Genomic DNA, 17,615 nt, shown 5'->3' with positions numbered 1-17,615 from the left:
CCAAAGACTACAAGTGGACTGCCATCCACAGAGAATGAGGACAGCAGCCCATCCAGCTCCTATAAAGGTGCCCAGTCATAATAGCATGAAACTCAAAATATTTTTTATTGTATAGGGAAGAGTGGGTTGAGTATTTCCAGTTATTAGAAATGAGAAGTCCAGTACCCTTCCAACCTGATGGGGCATGTGAGAGTAAGGGAAGTTGTTTGTCCCACTTCCATGTGAAGCGCTTTGAGTACCCAGAAAAGCACTATATAAATGTAATGAATGAATAATTAATTAAATCAATCTTTTATTGTACGATTGAATAAAATATTAGTTAATTATCAAAGAAAGAAGAAATTAATAGCCATAATATGGACTTTTGTAAATGCTGTGAGTGATGCTCAGATACTGTGATTTCCTTCTCACATTTCTGATTTCACATTAACTCTTCACCTGAACAGTTTATGTTGCTGCATATTGTATCATTGTAATCCTTGACCATCAACACATAGGGGTAGACATCACCTTTTCTGTGTTATCATGTTTGGTTCAGGAGATATGACACAAAATACATCATTTGGTTATGGTGGAAATTAAAATGGTCGCCATGGCAACCACGAGGTGTTTTTGCAATGGCTCCATTTCTGAAAATGTTCAGGGCCGTAACCTGTACAACTGTACCAAGTTTCATGCTTTTATGAAAAAGTGAACATATCACCTCAAATTTTGCACATATCACTTGGACTATAGCGCAACCTCTGAGCACGCTAGTCTATTCCCAATTTCCATGTTACATCCAGCCATATACCCCATATAGTCTCTGAGCAGGTGACCTCATATTTTAAAGCTACTTAATTGTCTTCTCTTCTCTTTTTCCTCCTCTTTCTCTCCATAATCTAAAAAACGTCCTCTCGCTGCCTTCTTATCCCATCATCCACCTTCTGTCTGTCCGTCCACTTCAGGAGTGTCTCGCTCTATGAAGGACAAGGTGACAAAGCCGACAGCGATGGCCCAGGGGCGCGTGGCTCACATGATTGAGTGGCAGAACTGGGGCATGCAGACGGTGGGCGCGGGGGGCACTGGAGCCCGCACCTCCAGTCTGCACCTCCAACAAGAGCGCAAGCTGGAGAATGACGCATACAGTGACCTCAGTGACGGAGAGAAGGAGGCTCGCTTCGCAGCAGGTGAGAGACAGTGTTTAATAGATAGAAAAATCTCTTCAAAATCTAGTGCTTAAAAATGACTGATGGAAGACCCACAATGTGGAAGTGTAACCTAATGGTTAAACATCTAAATTGTTGTAGGTTCAACGCCCCTGTTATCAGACACTTTTGCTTGTAGATCACTTAATCATGGCTGACTGAGAACTTTCCTTTTTTAAACTGTATAAACCAAACTGGCATTATCGTTAAATACAAACACTATAAATCCAAGCAGCACTTTGAAAGAGAGAATATATGTTAGGTATGTAGGCTACAGGCCTATATGTATGTATAAAATAATCATTCACATATAATACCAAATTATAACATATTCCCCCGGTTTCACAGACAAGGCTTAAGACTAGTCCTAGACTAAAATGTAAGTCTGAGCTGTTTCAACTGAAAGAAACTTGCACTGACTGATCTTAAAATATATCAGTGCCTTTGTTTTGTCTTAAGATGCACACCACTAATGTTTTTTCTAAGCATGTTTATAAAAATTACTTAAATGTCCTAATTGAACCATGGCTTAATCCTGGTTTAGTCTAAGCCCTGTCTGTGAAACCGGGCCATTATGTTTAAAAGGGTAATCCATACAAAAATTAAAATTCTGTCATTCTTTACTCACCTCATGTGACCAAACATTGACTTCCATTGCATATTTTGTCCATTGAGAAAGTCAGTAGGAACCGAAACCATTTGGTTACCAAAATACATGTCCAACAGAAGAAAGAACAACAGGGGTTTGGAATGACAAAGTGTGGGTAAGGGATGACAGAATTTTCATATTTTGGACTATACCTTCCAGGGGGTTAATTATAAAGTAAATATATGCTTCTTTTGACATGCTGAACAGTGTTGTGGTAAGCAGTCTGTTGTAGCATTAGGTGTGAGAGGTAGCACTATCCACATTAACTTCATCTGCTGCTGAATGCAATAAATCAGACTGAATGCATCATCATACCTTATTTATGACTATGAGAATGCCGTGAATGTGTCTGGGATGTTTGCTGCTATCTCTTATTCATGACACAGTCTCGGAGATGATTCTTCTTTATAGTATTTCCACAGTCAGGTGACAGAGTTTTTTTTTTTAAACGTGTCCTTGAATTTGTCCATCCGTGGTACATTTTGTGCTTAGTTAAAATTTCCAGGAATGCTAAGGGGTTTTTAAACATAACTGGGGGAAAAAAATCAAGAAATGAATTTGGATTAATTTGTTCAGCATATAAACTGTTAAAAATATGAGTTTATTTGCAAAAACCGATAAACGCCACTTTAAAAAAAATTAGCCGATTGCCGTGCATTATTCTCCACATATAGTGCGATTTAAACCCTAAACACGTTTTGTCAAAAAAGCCGGTCCACTTTCAAGACATCACGAGTTCACGTTTTACTGCAGAAGCCGACAAGCGCCCTTGTTGTTTTTGAACAGAAGCCGATAAGTCCATTTTAGCGAATCAGCGCGCTGTATTCAGGTCAGGTGATAAGGTTACTTTCACTTTGAAAAGACATGCTAGCTGAAAGTGACATGACAAAGTGACCCATACTCAGAATTTGTGCTCTGCAATTAACCCTTTGGGTTACAAGTCCAACTCTCTAACCATTAGGCCACAACTTCCCCAAACTCCACCAGCTGAGAGGAGTTTCGTCAAAGCTGACTAAAAGTGATCGAGGATGGATCATTTCGGCGAACTTGATGAACCTGTGATATCTTGTTCAGGGTGAAAAAGGAAAATAAAAGCTGAAACGTTTTCACGGAACCTTGAAAAGCAACCCAATCAAAACAACCCAGTTTGTTTGATATTACTTGGAATGCACAATAAAAAACGCGATTTCTGAAAATAAAAGTTTTTGCAAATGAACTCTTCACATATTTTAAAAATACAAACTTTTTTTTTTTTTCTTGGGTTTAATATGAAGTACCATGCAAACATTTTGGGTTGGTATGATTTTTAAATGTTTTTGAAAAACGTTTTACTCACCAAGGCTGCATTTATTTGATAAAAAGAAAATACAGTAAAAACAGTAACATTGTGAAATATTATTACAATTCAAAATAGCTGTTTTCTATTTTAAATCATTTTAAAAATGTAATTTATTTGTAAAGCTGAATTTTCAGCAGCCATTACTTCAGCTTCCAGTGTCACATGATCCTTCAGAAATCATGCAGTAACACTTTAGTATAGGTACCAATTCTCACTATTATCTCACTATTAACTAGTTGCTTATTATTCCTATTATTACCATATTGGCTGTTTATAACGCACATATTCTGCATGACCATATTCTACATCGCTAATCCTACCCAATACCTAAACTTAACAACTAACTATTAATTGTTTATAAATATTGAGGCAAAAGTCGTAGCTAATGGTTTGTTAATGGCCAGAATTGGACCTTAAAATAAAGTGTGGGACCAATCATTCTAATATGTGAAGAAATATTTATTATTATTAATAATGTGGTGGTGGTGATGGCGCAGTGGATAAGACACATGCCTTTGGTGTGAGAGACCTGGGTTCGAATCCACTGTGAGACACCAATGTGTCCCTGAGCAAGACACTTAACCCCTAGTTGCTCCAGAGGCGTGCGACCTCTGACATATATAGCAATTGTAAGTCGCTTTGGATAAAAGCGTCAGCTAAGTGAATAAATGTAAATGTAATGTTAAAAACAGTGCTGCTTAATATTTTTGTGGAAACCCTGATACTTTTTTTTACTCAGGATTCTTTGATTATTATAAACAACATTTATTTAAACAGCATTTATTTAAAATAATTTTTGGTAATAATTGAATGTGTTGTCCTTGTGGAATAAAATATTAATTTTCCTAAAAAAAATACTGACCCCAAACTTTTGGAAAATATAGTATATTTTAATCTATATAAATAATTATATATGGTTCAAATATAGGTGAGGTCAAATGAATATCAGTCACAAACATGCCATAATTACTCAATGCACTGTTATATTCAGTAGCTGTATTTTGACATGTTTTTATGGCCAACAATAAACAATCTAATCCTGAATTTGTCAGGTGTGCTTCAGCAGTTTGCGATCTCTGAGGCGACGCTGCTGGCCTGGAGCTCGATGGACGGCGAGAGCACAAGCGTTGGATCTAATCAGGGGAGCATAGCCCACCTGAGCGAGGCCAACCAGGAAAGCATCACCAGCCGAGGTACTGACTACATTTCTCAGAATGCGCTTGCAAGCTCAGAGAATTACTGTGCTTCTTCCTCCTGCGCTTTAGGCTGGAAACCTAGCCTAAACTTGGGAATAAAATCAATTTAGCAACAGGACTTCCATGTCACAGTGTGAGCTCTGATGAGTGCTGCAATTATTCAGGCAACGAGCTGTCATAAACCGCAATTAAACACTTTCTTTCAACAACTTAGTACATCTTTCCATCTCAGCTCAAAGAACATGGGAAGAAGATATGCTTTAAATCCATGACTAATTCTGTAAGGACTGAAAAATTAGACATTTTCTTTTGTTTAGTCCTATGCTAAGAGATTTCTCTAAGAAGAAAGCGTTCCATTGAAAGCCCCCTAGAGTGAGGGTGGGATTGCTATATTGCTGATTTGGAATGCAGTGCACATTGGGTTTTGAATAAATGAATAAATAAAGGTCAGGGACCCGTGACTCTCAGGAGAAGGAGAACTAATCCACTGAACAGTTCAGTACAGCCTTACAGACTCACATGAGAGCTCAGAACAACCAAAGCCATCTGCATGCCAAATGACGACATGTAACAGACAGATAATGTGATAATTATGTCATGCACTAAGGCAGAGGTGTAACAAAACTCTAACTAGTTTCACAGGCCCGGAAGTTTAGAACAAAAGGCTTTTATAAATCCAGATGGTAGTTTCTCATCAACATCATCTGGAACATATGTGCCACAAGTCATAGAATTAAGAATGTAACCTGATTTCCAGCACCAGATAAAGAGTAAAATATGCTCTGCACCAGAACCTAATGTATAAAATGATCCATAGAAATATGATTAGAATAGATTTCAAAGCTTTAGGATTTTAAAAATATTTTTCAAAGTCTATTCACCAAGGCTTCTATTGGCATTTAAAACTATTGAATTTGTGAAATATTATTATAATTTAAATGGTTTTCTGTTTTAGTATATTTTAAAACGTTAATAATATTTATTTAATATATGTATTTTCATATATTTATTATATTTATTATAATATAATTTTTAATAAAGTAATTTATCCTTGTGTTGGCAATGTTAATTGTTTTCAGCATCATTACTCCAGTCTTCAGTGTAACATCCTTCAGAAATCATTCTAATATTCTGATTATTATCAATGTTAACACAATTTTTCAGGATCCTTTGATAAATAGAAAGTTTAAAAGAAATATCATTTGAAATAGATGTTTTTTATATATAACTGTGTAAGTCTTTTCTGTCACTTTTGATCAATTTAATGCATCTTTGCTGAATAAATGTTAAAAATGTTAGTTTCTTTATGTAAATATTATATGTAAATATAATAATTATTTATATTTATAGTTTCTTTATGTAAATATAATAATTATTTATATTTATAATTATTCATCTTTGCTGAATAAATTAAAATAAAAATGTTAGTTTCTTTATGTAAATATTATATTATATTATATTACAACCCGAATTCTGGAAATGTTGGGACGTTTTTTAAATTTGAATAAAATGAAAACTAAAAGACTTTCAAATCACATGAGCCAACATTTTATTCACAATAGAACATAACAAATGTTTAAATTGCATGTTCAAATTGCAAAGGCTTTGCAAATCTGATCATCTACAGTGCATGTGTAAAAATGCAAATTTATACCTTTTTTGAAATGCGTTTTTCTGGATTTTTTGTTGTTGTTATTCTGTCTCTCACTGTTCAAAAAAACCTACCATTAAAATTATAGACTGATCATTTCTTTGTCAGTGGGCAAACGTACAAAAACAACAAGGGATCAAATAATTCCCCCCCCCCCCCCCCCCCCCACTGTATATATACAGTGCCGTGAAAAGGTTTTTGCCCCCTTCCTGTTTTTGTTTTTTTTGCATATTTGTCACACTTAAAGTCGTGGCCTAATGGTTAGAGAGTGAGACTCGTAATCCAAAGGTTGCGGGTTCGAGTCTCGGCAGGGATTGTAGATGGGGGAGTTAATGTCCAGCGCTCTCTCCACCCTCAATACCATGACTGAGGTGCCCTTGAGCAAGGCACCGAACCCCCAACTGCTCCCTGGGCGCCGCAGCATAAATGGCTGCCCACGGTTGTGGGTCCACGGTGTGTGTGTGTTCACTGCTGTGTGTGTGCACTTTGGATGGGTTAAATGCAGAGCACGAATTCCGAGTATGGGTCACCATACTTGGCAGTATGTCACTTCACTTTTAAAAGATTCAGAGTAAACTAATTTTAATATTACACAAAGATAACCTAAGTAAATACAAAATGCAGCATTGAAATTATTATTTCATTTATTAAGGGAAAAAGCTGTCCAAACCTGCTTGGCACTACGTGAAAAATTAATTGCCCCCTAAATCTAATAACTGGTTGTGCCACCCTTTGCTCGAGTCGCACCAACCCTGAGTCTTTCACATTGCTGTGGAGAAATTTGGCCCACTCTTCTTTGCAGAATTGTTTTAATTCAGCCATATTGGAGGGTTTTCTAGCATGAATGGACTGTTTAAGGTCATGCCACAGCATCTCAATTGGATTTAAGTCCGGACTTTGACTTGACCATGTCACAGATCGGCCAGGCTCCCCCATCAGGCAATCACAACGATCTGCATCACCTGAATACTAATCACGAGCACCTGCACCTCATCACCACAGTCATCAAACCACCTATTTAAGCACACTCCACATTCACTCCAGCGTCTGATCTCATACCGACTACGTGGACCCTACTCTGGCAAGACTCTAGCTGAGTATACTCAAGAATTCTACTTACCTGTTATCCTTACCTCCTGTTTCTGCTCCTTGTGTTCTCCTCCTCCTTCAGATCGTCCTTCTCTGTGGTCAGTGTGCTCCAGAAGATCTCCTTGTCTGCGTCTATCCCCGTATCTGTGAATTGAGGAAATAATATCAGTGATCATCATTACCATCCTTTGAATCTTCCATATACCAAGAAACTCACCCGCTATCACTCCTGCACTGCACTCCCGATCCAACCTGTTCAATAAACTGTTATATGATTTTACTTACCTCAGTGTCCCTTCTGCATATATTACAGACCACTCCGAAACCTTAATTTTGTTTTTCTTGAGCCATTCAGAGGTAAACTTGCTGGTGTGTTTCAGATCATTGTCCTGCTGCATAACCCAAGTGCGCTTGAGCTTGAGATTACAAACTGATGACTGAACATTCTCCTTCAGGATTTTCTGATAGAGTGCAGAATTCATGGTTCCATCAATTATGGCAAGTCGTCCAGGTCCTGAAGCTGCAAAGCAGCCCCAGACCATCACACTACCACCACCATGTTTGACTGTTGGTATGATGCTCTTTTTATGAAATGCTCTGTTGATACACACCTTAACTAAAAAGTTAAACTTTTGTCACATCAGTCCACAGAATATTTGCCCAAAAGTCTTGGGGATAATCAAGATATTTTTTGCCAAATGTGAGACGAGCCATTGTGTTCTTTTTGATCAGCAATGGCTTTTGCCTTGGAACTCTCCCATGGATGCTATTTTTGCCCAGCTTCTTTCTTAATTACCTTAATTGAGGCAAGTGAGGCCTGCAGTTCTTTATATATTGTTCTTGGTTCTTTTATGACGACCTCCTGGATGAGTCGTAGTTGCTCTCTTTGAGTAATTTTGGTTGGTCGGCCACTCCTGGGAAGATTCACCACTGTTACATATTTTCTCCATTTGTGGATAATGGCTCTGTCCGTGGTTCGCTGGAGTCCCAAAGCCTTAGAAATGGCTTTATAACCCTTTCCAGACTGATACATGTCAACAATTTTGTTTCTCATCTGTTTTTGAATTTCTTTAGATTGCAGCATGATGTGTTGCTCTTTAAGCATGCTTCACTTTGTCAGACAGGTTCTATTTAGGTGATTTCTTGATTCAGCAGGTCTGGCAGTAATCAGGCCTGGGTGTGGCTAGAGAAATTTAACTCAGCTTTCTAAAATAATGTGGTTAATCACAATTCTTTCATGACATTCTTTCAGTTAATTTTTCACGTAGGGCCAGGTAGGTTTGGACAGCTTTTTTCCCTTAATAAATGAAATCATAATTTAAAAACTGTATTGTGTATGTGTAATATTAAAATTAGTTTGATCTGAATCTTTTAAGTGTGACAAATATGCAAAAAATAATAAAAAAGAACAGGAAGGGGTCAAAAACCTTCTCATGGCACTGTGTGTGTGTGTTTGTGTTTGTGTTTGTGTTTGTGTGTGTGTGTGTGTGTGTGTGTGTGTGTGTGTGCATGTTTATGTGGTTTATGAGGACACAAATTTGTATAATGACATGGGTATGACAGAGGTATTACAATATGAAGGTGGTTTATGAGGACACTGCCTATGTCCCCGTAATTCAAAAGGCTTAAAAAACATACTAAATGATGTTTTTTTGAAAATCTAAAACTGCACAAAGTCTCCTGTGAGGGCTAAGTTTAGGTGTAGGGTTGGTGTAGAGCAATAGCACACACAGTTTGTTCAGTATAAAAACCATTACGCCTATGGAGAGTCCCCATAAACCACAAAAACCAACGTGTGTGTGTGTGTGTGTGTGTGTGTGTGTGTGTGTGTGTGTGTGTTTTATCAAGTAATGTGAACAAAAGTATTATTAATTTCCACACACATACACATATATATACCTTTGAGCAGTACATTATATTATAGTAAGAAGTACTGCTATTTGTATTTATGCTTATTAGTTTTATAGTATGGCATAATTCCTCTTGAGTCACCTGTATTGAAATCATTTGTGAGTCAAGTTTTTTGCTGTAGATCACAAATCACAAATTTATGGGGTTTCAGGATGAATCCAGTAAGGATGCTGTCTTTAGAGGGTCTATAGAGAGAAAAAGGGCAAGAGAAGAATAAGCTCAGTGGGCAGTCTGTGTATGAGTGAGTGTTGCTATGGTACATTACAAAGCCATTTCCTCAGTAAATAAAGAATCTCATTTCTGCCCTGCCGAAGGGGTGAAAATAATTTCACAATGATGGCCATGAGGTATGCTGAGGCAAGAGATTTCACCCACAGAAATAGAATGTGCAGTTATTATTATTCAACATTGTTTTATAATCGGATATAATTTAGAAAATATCTTGCTGTTGCATGCAGATGAGGCTGAAAAGTCACAGCATTTGGCTCAAAGAGAAAATAATGGAAATGGAAAAGGCTTTGTTATGAATGTGGGCTAAAATATATTAACATCTGCCCATTGTGTTCAATCAAAACATCATAAAAGTGTTTTTAAGAACTTTGACTTTAACATAAAAGTGAATCTAAAAGCAGCCAAATGATGAAACATGTAAAATAATATAATTTATTCTTCTTTTTTTGGTGTACTTTGACAGCCCTTTATTTTATTACTGAGGAATATTTTCTTTTCTTTTGAAGACTTTAGTTCATATGCAAGGCCCTGATCAATAATAATGATCATTACATGACTCTCTATAATACTTGATTTGAATTATATTGGTAATGTATTTCCCTCATACTGTAGCTGGGTTGGTTTCATTTCTCTCATGTCACTGAGTTTTCTTTCTTCTAACATAATAAAAGAATTTCAACTCAGCTCAATATTTCATGTCCATTTATTTATTTATTTTGTAAGTAGACATGTAATAATCACCAGATGATGACTCAGATCAGCACTGTGTGAAAATAATCTAAGATTTAAAATTAGGATAAAATATACAGAATGTTGCCCTTGACGTTTTCATTTGTAATATTTTCTTTATTTTTCTCCGTCTCTTCCAGACCAGATGCACCATTCCTCTGCAGAGGTGTGGCCTCACAATTACGTCTCCCAGGGTCTTTACTGCCTTTCTTCCTCTGATGCTTGGGAGCCAATTAGTAATGAACAGTCAGGTGTGGCCTCTCCTGCCACTGGTTCATATGTCATGGCTGTCGGGACTGAGGGAGGATATGACGCAAATGCAGCAGCTCACTTCCTGTCCCAACAGCAACAGCAGCAGTATCAGAACCAGTTTCAGCAGATCCATCACCTGCATCAGATCCAGCAATACCAGCAGCAACAGCTCCTGCAGTATCAACAACAGCAACAGGTGAGTGAGAAAACTACAACTCCCAGAAGCCTCTGTAATAACAGGTGCATTACTGGTGAGTCAGAAAACTACAAATCCCATAAGGCTTGTTTCATACTGCACGCGTAAGCAATGCGGAAGCTGTGCATGTTTATTTCATCACCCACATTAACAGACGCAAAAACATGATATGTTCAGATCTATTCATTTATTCATAAGTGCAATTCAGTGACTTGCACTGAATGAATAGTACACCTCATCTATATTCAGAATGTTTGTAATTTCTGAATTAAAATTTATTTAGATTTTTTTATGGGCAAAAATGTTTGTGTGACACAACTGTCCTGATATCATAATAAATAAATGAAATTATTCAGGTCTTGACAAGAAACCTTTAAGTAGTTTGACATATTCTTTTATTATTTTTTCTTAGAAAAAAAACAAAAGAAATATGAAATAATGGTTAAAAAACATGGTTGAAAAAAAGAAAAAGAAAAATTTACACTTTACGATAAGGTCTTATAAGCTATTTAGTTAGTTAATTAACAATAAGCAATACATGTTATTTTTAATCTTTATTAACATTAGATAATAAAAATAACTGTTTATAGTTGGTTCATATTAGCTCGCACTCATTAAATAATATTAACAGATACAACTTTTAATTTTAATAATTTAATAGTAATACTGAAATTAATATCAACCAAGATTCATAAATCTTATTCATTAGCGTTACTTAATTAACTAACAATAATCAATACATGTGTTTTACAGTATTTTAAAATCTTTATTAATATTAGTTAATAAAAATAACTTTAGTGTTAATTCATATTAGCTCATGTTCATTAAATAATATTAACAGCTACAACGTTTAATTTGAATAATTTATTAGTAAATGTTGAAATTAGCATTAACTAAGATCAATCCATCTTTTTCGTTGTTAACTAATGTTAACAACTGGAACCTTAATGTAAAGTGTTATTGAAAAAAAATGTCAACAAATCTCCCAAAAATCCTTTTATAATTTATGGCCATTATGAAATTTTCAATTTGGAAACCCAGAAATCACATAATTTTTTCGTACAGAGTGTTTATGTTGCAGAAACACTGTCAGCGTGAAAGCAAAATGTGCACCTTCATTACTTCACATCGGTGTGAAGCAGGGACAAAAGAAGTCTCTGCATCATCATCTCCTGTATTAGTAACAGAGTCATAAAATGTATCCTCCATATGCCTCTGCAACAACTTTGTTGGCACATTAACATAAGACTCCCATAAGGCTGTGCTGCAACAGATCTTATATTAGTATCAGCAACAGGTGAGTTACAAAACTACCTTTTCAATTAGCATCTACTGCAACAACGTCTCTTGCTATGCTGGCTGTAGCATCATGTTGGTGTTGAACAGCACAGGTCCCAGGCATCATTTCAACAGCAGCCCCAGGATCAGCAGTGAGAGCAGTAAAAATTGAATCGGGTTCCATCATTCAGCCATTAACCAGAAGCCATTGATCGTTACAGTAATTGAGGTCTCGCTGGAGCAAATGGGGAATCAAACAATACAAATCCCATCAGCCATTGCAACTGTAACACAACAGAGTAAAAAAACATCACATTCCTGGTCTCTGTATAAACTTTTCAAGACTTACTATGAGCTCTTTGATTTGATAATATATATGATTTGGCTTGATGTTTAATTGATTGCATCATGAATAAATAATCTAACGGAGTCAGAAAAATCTATTTGAAAATCGGATAAGATATAATTTAGTTTTTAAACGTGACCCTCCCCCAATTTGTGTAAAGTTATCTGATTTTTTTTAAAAATAAAATAAATGATTCTCAAATAAATGCATTTGTTTTAAATATGTTTAGATCTTTAAGATATTTTTTTATTTTAAAAATGACAAATCTATACAGTAAAAATATTTTTAAATATATGATGATATTGTATAAACACTGTGTATGCATTTCAATAATTTTGTGAAAAGCTTTATTGCGAATATATTGTTTTATATTTTATATTGTCTTAAACTATTGACATATGATCATTATAAATACTCATTTCTGATTTCAGATCAATTATTGCTATTGTTTTATGAGATGCTTAGTTCATTCCTTATAAATATGCAGATTTTTAATAATTTTTTTCCCCTTTGAATTGAAGTTTGTAATTTTGGGTGCTGTTTGGTTTGGTTTTGGAATGAATAACATGAATGGGGAAAAAGAGGCAGATGAAAGAGTGAAGGATCCTCATCTTGCACTCTTTTACCGCAATGGAAACTTGATCTATTTTTCTGTATATTTGCAGATGTTGGAGAGAGTTGTACAGAGTGCCACTCAGTCTTTACAAGCTACTCCCAACAGCACCATCCACAGCCTGCCGGCCCACACTCACCCCCCATTAGTGGATCTGTGGGGGACAGCGCAGACAGAGGCCTATCAGGCAGACATGGTGGGCTACATGGGTATGCCTGTAGCAGTAGATGGAAATCTAACAGCCCCCACAGAGGAGGTGACGACAGATCACTCACCTTTACTGGAAGCCCAGGAAGAGGAAGAGATCAAAGTGAGTGAAAAAATAAATCAATAAAATGTGCAGGAGCCCTTAAATGACACTCAAGCCAGGCTTAAAAATATCTGAATGTTTTTGCACTAAAATCAAAATATCAAGTGATATCTGCTAGACTTTTTCTCAAAACTAACTTCACTTTTCTAGTTATTTGGACATTTCTCTTGACGAACTGGTCCAAGCATAATTTTTAATGCTTGTTTGAAGTCAGTTCACACAGGTGTCATAACACAGGTCTAGTTCCTCACATTAACATTGAACATGATCCACTTAAAGCTGAAAACTACACTGTGTATAAAATGAGTGAGGGTATTGTTAATTAAAACTATAAAAAACAGTTTTTGTTAATTGCAATTAATCTGAAATAAAATATAAATATCAGAGATGCACCGATGTCAGTCGGTGTTGGCCGATAATTGGCCATTTCTTCTACACTAGATATTATTTGTAGCGCGCCACCCCAGTAATCTCAAACATCTTTGTCTTCTTACTACTGTTTAGGAAATAAAGTCTAATCTTTAAAATTCTGTCTATTCTATCATGAAATTAAAAAAATTAATGCCGGTTTTAATTGTGACAAGACGGACTGCTGTAGTGCCTCAGTTCAAGCGGCAGCGCAGAACACAAATCTCTTCCACTTTAATACAAGTTATAGTGTGCACTAAACATGAATGAACCTCAGAAGGTATATTGAAAAAGATACAGTATAGCTCACCAAAAAGAAACATGTCTCATGTAATTGTTCAATTAGTGTTTCAACCTCAGAAAGTCGTCAATAAAACAGCTTGTGAACAATATGTGTCTTAATGTTGCATTTACCTCTGGGAAGTAGGAGTGTGTGATATACAGTGTCCTTCATAAGTATTGGAACGGTAAAGACAAAATTGCTCTGTTGGCTGTGGAGTCAAGACATTTGCAAATATGATTAAAAGATAAATATGAGACAAAACTACAGAATGTCACATTTTATTATTAGCCGTTTCAACACATATGTGTTTTACCAAATAAAAAGAACAGCACTTTTAGAGTTCATCCCACTCATTGATGTGAGCATACAGGTGCTGGTCATAAAATTAGAATATCATGAAAAAGTTGATTTATTTCAGTAATACCATTCAAAAAGTGAAACTTGTATATTAGATTCATTCATTACACACAGACTGATATATTTCAAATGTTTATTTCCTTTCATTTTGATGATTATAACTGACAACTAATGAAAGTCCCAAATTCAGTATCTCAGAAAATTAGAATATCAATTAAGACCAATGCAAAAAAAAAATCTTTAGAAATACCCCTACAGAGTACACGCATACATTACGTGAAGTCCAGAGTTAATTCAGAAGAAATAATAAGTTAATTAAGAGATTTGTGTTTTAGACATCATATTTTCTGTTTTTGCTCTATTTCAATGAAAAAAAATTATTCCAAACACAACCACAGCATTATTTTGCATCTTTCAGCAACATGATGGTGTTTTGTTCCTGAATGAATCATCCGTTTAAATGATTTGGTTTAATCGCAATGACTCACTTATTGACAGTGACTTGCTGCCACCTACTGGTGTTTTTAATTTCACATTCAGAGTATCTTTTATTATTTAAATAATTTAAAATATCAGTATCCAAAAGATAATGGACACTTTTAGAAAAAGATAGCTTTATAAAGGTAAAAATGCCCATAAAATGTAAAAAGCAGTTAAAATTTATTGGAAAAGATTAATTTCTATCAGTGTGAACTGACCACCACACAGAATATGAAGAATATCAAAAACTTTAGGAGTCAGCTGTCCATGGCAGTCTTTAAGGTACCAGCACAATAACATACTCAGCAAAATATTGTCTAATCGTTATCGATAAAATCCCTGAAAATATAGAGACATTATTTTTTGTCAATATCACACACCCCTACTGGAAAATGTATCTAATGTTCTCAGTTCATGTTATAGCAGTGTACCAAATGAGATTTCCTGTATAGTACTATCAGTATCGGCATCAGTACCGGCAGATATTGTTCTGGATAATCGGCCAACAGTATTGGCTGAGAAATTCAGTGTCAATGCATCTCTAATATATATTAGATATTAGAAAACCGTTTACTTTAACTGAAATAATGCTTAAGTGCCAAAATTAAAAACACTGAAATAAAAATTAAGAAAACTGAAATAGAAAAATAATAGAAAAAAGCTAAATAGAAATATTAGAAAACAAATAATGACAAATGTACTTTACTAAAACTTAAACCAAAAGTCAAATCAAAACTAAAAAAGGTCATTCAAAATATTAATAAATACTATAATAGTACTTAATTAATAACACTATTAAATATTGTTTTAATTTTAGTAGTATACTGTATCTATTATTTTTCCATTTAAAACCTAACCTTTTTATGTTTAATGAAAAGTGTATTTGTCCTTTTATGTTGTTGTTTTGTTGTGCAGTAAATTTTACACATTGCTTAAATGTCCAGTCCTTTGGGGGACAATGTAGGTTTTAGATATAATCTATATTGAATCTAAGTGCTGAACAGGTCCACACAGACTTATGATGCTGAGCATCCAATAGAAATGTCAAAATGTCTGCACCAAAATCTCTGGAAAACAGCATCTCGGCAGACAGTTAATAAGAAAAAAAATTAACTTTTTCATTTTTTTTTTTTTTTTTTGAAAAAAGCTATTTCTGTCAGTAGCTAGAAAAGTATGAATCCTGTCTAAGCTTTCTCAAACTCCTCTCAGGTATGAGTCACAGTCAGAATCAGGTCTTACAGCTACAGTGTAACTTTTCCAGTGCTTTAGTCTGAAATATGTGTGCCAATAGCTCCACCAAAAGGAACTACAAAAAAAAAAAGACTGTTTTCAGACAGGTTTTTCAAACACACTACCTGACTGCTGTTGGTAAGGCCAATGGATAATCAAATCAGCAGTTTTTTTTACGTATGTAACCCCAGTTCCTCGAGGGAACGAGGCGCTGCGTCTGGAGACTCTTTGGGGACGCCTTCAGCGTAACCAGCTCTCAATACAAGTGTCCAAAGGATGGGCAAGACGTCACGGACGAGGTGACGTAATGACCAGCTGGTATAAAAGCATGTGCGGTGAACCCGGCGACAGCTTCTAGAATGAAGCAAGCACTGGCAGGGATGCCGGAAGTGTGGCCTCGAGACGCAGCGTCTCGTTCCCTCGAGGAACTGGGGTTACATATGTAACCTAAGACGTTCTTCTTCAGGAACTCGAGCTGCATCTGGAGACGCTTTGGGGAACGATATATCCACGCTGCCAGATTTACCAATCCCTGCCCAGTGTGTATCCATGCGGAGCACATCTAGGGCAAGAGGACGGAAGAGCCTGGAGTGGCCCACATGTCCAGGCCGTAGAACCTGACAAAGATCAGGGGCGTAGACCATCCCGCAGCGTTGCAGATGTCCTGTATTGGGACACCTGCGAGGAAGGACTTGGAGGCCGCCACACTTCTAGTGGAATGAGCCTTGACTCCCATCGGCGAGGGGAGTTCAGAGGACTCGTAGGCAATGTGAATGGCATCGACAATCCACCGACTGAGGGTCTGCTTTGAAGCAGGAAGACCTCTCTTAGGGGGACCATAGCAAATCAGCAGTTGGTCCGCCCTTCTCCACAGGGCAGCTCTGTGGACGTATGCGTCCAGTGCTCGCACTGGACACATACAGTTAAGCCTTTGCTGGTCAGGCTCACGAAAGGGAGGAGGACTGAAGGCCTGCAGTACGGCAGGCTGTGGCGTGACGGAAGGAACTTTGGGGATGTACCCTGCACGAAGGTACAAAAAGGTTTTGGCCATGCCGGGCGCAAATTCCAAGTGAGTAGGGGCCACTGACAGGGCCTGCAGATCCCCAACTCTCTTTAGAGAAGAAATCGCCAGAAGAAGCACAGTCTTCAGGGTGAGATGGCGATCCAAGATCTCCTCAATAGGCTCGAGGGGAGGTCTACAGGGGGTGTAACTAGGGGGTGTCTACTCACTGACTGTCCACCAAGAGAGGCGTGGTAGGCCAAAATCGCCGCCACAAAGACCTTCAAGGTGGAGTGGGTTAACCCTGCAGAAAGTCGAGCCTGCAGGAACTCCAGCACTGTACCAACCGGGCAGTTAACTGGGTCGAGCTGGTGATCTCTGCACCATGAAGTGAAGAGTCTCCACTTCAGGGCGTACAGTTTCCTCGTTGAGGGAGCTCTGGATTGGAGGATGGTCTCAACCTCGGTTGAGAGACCGGAAGCTATGAGCCGTGCCCCCAGGGGCCACACCCACAGCCTCCATAACTCCGGGCGGGGGTGCACAAGGGTGCCTCCTGCCTGTGAGAGGAGATCCCTCCTGATGGGAGCCGTCGAGGAGGGAAATCAGGTCCGAGAACCACACTCGGCCTGGCCAGAACGGAGGCCATAGGGCATATAGGCAGCAGGATGTTTTAGCCGAAGACTATCCAGCAAGAATGATGGTCCGCAGATCCGCCTTCTGCTAGAAAGCTATGGCCCGGGAGCGCCACTCTGACTCCAACAATCTGGGGAGTATGAGAAGTGACGCCCCCTAAATGAGGAGCTACAGCAAAAATGCTACAGCAGCCCCTGTTGACCTCAGAGGTAAGAGAGGTAATGCATCGTGCTCTCACTTGAAAATG

General features: G+C 37.3%; 1 protein-coding gene across 4 annotated transcripts in view; it reads left to right on the top strand.

Annotated features, from left to right (window-relative positions):
- Positions 1-17,615, top strand: part of LOC306886928 (uncharacterized protein) — an 81,484-nt gene that overhangs the window by 61,699 nt on the left and 2,170 nt on the right. For all 4 annotated transcript variants that reach the window (XM_079444306.1, XM_079444305.1, XM_079444304.1 and 1 more), the window contains 4 exons: positions 948-1,169; positions 4,228-4,368; positions 10,123-10,430; positions 12,720-12,977. In XM_079444306.1, coding sequence (XP_079300432.1) covers positions 948-1,169; positions 4,228-4,368; positions 10,123-10,430; positions 12,720-12,977 — 929 coding nt within the window. The remainder of the gene's footprint in view (positions 1-947; positions 1,170-4,227; positions 4,369-10,122; positions 10,431-12,719; positions 12,978-17,615) is intronic.

This window comes from Barbus barbus (genome assembly GCF_936440315.1).
Source record: "Barbus barbus genome assembly, chromosome: 21".
Taxonomy (NCBI): domain Eukaryota; kingdom Metazoa; phylum Chordata; class Actinopteri; order Cypriniformes; family Cyprinidae; genus Barbus; species Barbus barbus.
The sequence above is the reverse complement of the archived record's forward strand: the minus strand, read 5'-3'. Positions and strand labels throughout refer to the sequence as shown.